At 36.7% G+C, this 1,973-nt stretch overlaps 1 protein-coding gene across 1 annotated transcript; it reads right to left on the bottom strand.

Moving 5' to 3' along the window:
• Positions 1-642: 642 nt before the first annotated feature.
• LOC141631772 (uncharacterized) lies at positions 643-1,656 on the bottom strand. The gene has a single exon (XM_074444394.1). The coding sequence runs from the start codon at positions 1,654-1,656 to the stop codon at positions 643-645; it is 1,014 nt and encodes a 337-aa protein (XP_074300495.1).
• Between the last annotated feature and the right edge of the window lie 317 nt (positions 1,657-1,973).

Below are 1,973 nucleotides of genomic sequence, written 5' to 3'. Positions count from 1 at the left end.
AGGGACAGAATTTTCTAAATTCTAACCGATAGGTGTATTGTGTCAATTCTTTTGAGTAATATATCTGGAAACGCCTCTGGATTCCTCATTAACACTCTTTCGAACACAACTATTATATTCCAAAATAACTTTTACTCGGGCATCTTTCCCCTTAGCCACGAGCCTCCTTTTTATTTTTGGGATTTTAAATTCAAACAAATTTTTTTTGACCCGAAGTGAAGAAGAAAGGAAATAAAAAATATAGATGTTGCTAACTCAAAATACAATTAAAACGAGTTCATTGCAATCAATAGAGTAATAATAAAAAGTATATAAATTAAGAAATGGATAGTATGTAATCAAACTCAAAAAAATTCTAACTCTATTTCTACTCACATTATTTTTTTAAAGTATCGTGTATAATACTCTTATGCTAAACCCACCTTGTTATTTGTTTTCCCCTTTTAATTGCCCTTAATTAAAGAAGAAAAGTAGATTCAACTTCACCACAACCTGAGTTCAGACTCGAAGGAAAAAAAAATAAGGGGGTATTAGTCACAGAAAATGGCTTCTTTCCCTAATCTTCTTTTTTTTTGGTGAAGTGTAAGAAATTCTCATTAAGCTCAAACCAATATTACAAGATACATTATAAATTAGACCATATTACATCAAAATATGTTGAATCCATTCTCTATCACTAAGCTTTTTAGCCCTACGCAACTGACTCATCAATCTGATTTTCATCAGAGTTTTACATTGGGAAATCAGTAGTGCAGGCCGCAAAATTACACCTTCAATCCTAGCTGCATTCCTTTGTTGCCAGATTGCATAATAGGCACACATAAAAACTGCAATGCAAACAGTCTTCTGCACAGGTGACCAATTTCTCCTTCCTAACCAAACGAGACCATTACCTTGAGGCAATGGTATACCCAACCAGAGACAAATCATACTCATAATCTCAGTAACATACCTGCAGTGCTGAAATAGATGACTGATCGTTTCCTTATCAGCACAGCAGATACAAAACAACTCATCTGAACTAACTCCAATCTTATACAGTCTTTCTTTGGTATTCAGAGCATTCCTAAGGATAAGCCAATTCAGGAAACAATGTTTAGGCAGTGCCCAATTATTCCATACTAACTTAGCCCATCCTACCTTGGGTTCTTTAGGACGAATCCACTCATAACCAGATTTAACATTGTAACCCTTCTGATCAGCAAGCCATACTCCATTTATATATCCATTAGTTAATAAATCCCTAGTCCTACAAATTGCCTTCCAATTACTACTCATGTGAGCTTTAGGAAGATGAGTAGGCCAGGAACTCCCTCTCAAGTAAATCTGATGCACCCACTTAACCCATAAACTGTCAGGCTTGCTATAAATCCACCAAACCAATTTTCCCATAGTGGCTATGTTCCAATGAAGGCTATATCTTAGACCCAGACCACCCTCCGCTTTTGGGGTACAGACCTGCTCCCATCCAACCAGAGGTACACTGACATATGCACTTGTCCCATCCCATAAGTAGTTATGACAAATACTATTTATTTTCTTCAATACCCCCTTAGGGATTAAGAAGATATTAGCCCAGTAAGAATAGAGGGAAGTAAGAACAGACTTAACCAAGGTTAACCTCCCAGCATAAGAGATTTTCCTAGCTCCAAACATTCTGATTCTCTCAATAATTTTTTCCACTAGAATCTGACACTCCTTCTTCCCCAGCTTCCCTGCAGTTATAGAAACACCGGTATTTGTCCCTCAACACACCCTGACCTATTAATGATTTGATCCTTAAGCACTTTATGAACACCATTGAAGTAGATATTTGATTTACTTTTGTTCATTTCCAGTCCTTATGCAGCAGAGAAAGTAGCAAATGACCTTAACGGTAGCATCACTGATTGTTTATCCCCCTGGAGAACAGAGGCAGATCATCTACAAACATTAAGTGATGCAGCTTCAGTTTTCCACAAAGAGAATGATAC

Source organism: Silene latifolia, chromosome Y (genome assembly GCF_048544455.1).
Source record: "Silene latifolia isolate original U9 population chromosome Y, ASM4854445v1, whole genome shotgun sequence".
NCBI lineage: Eukaryota > Viridiplantae > Streptophyta > Magnoliopsida > Caryophyllales > Caryophyllaceae > Silene > Silene latifolia.
This window is presented reverse-complemented; position numbering and strand designations above follow the sequence as displayed.

Bases quoted from the DNA above. Each gene is read 5' to 3' on its own strand.
- LOC141631772 (XM_074444394.1), bottom strand. From the start codon at position 1,656: ATGTTTGGAGCTAGGAAAATCTCTTATGCTGGGAGGTTAACCTTGGTT.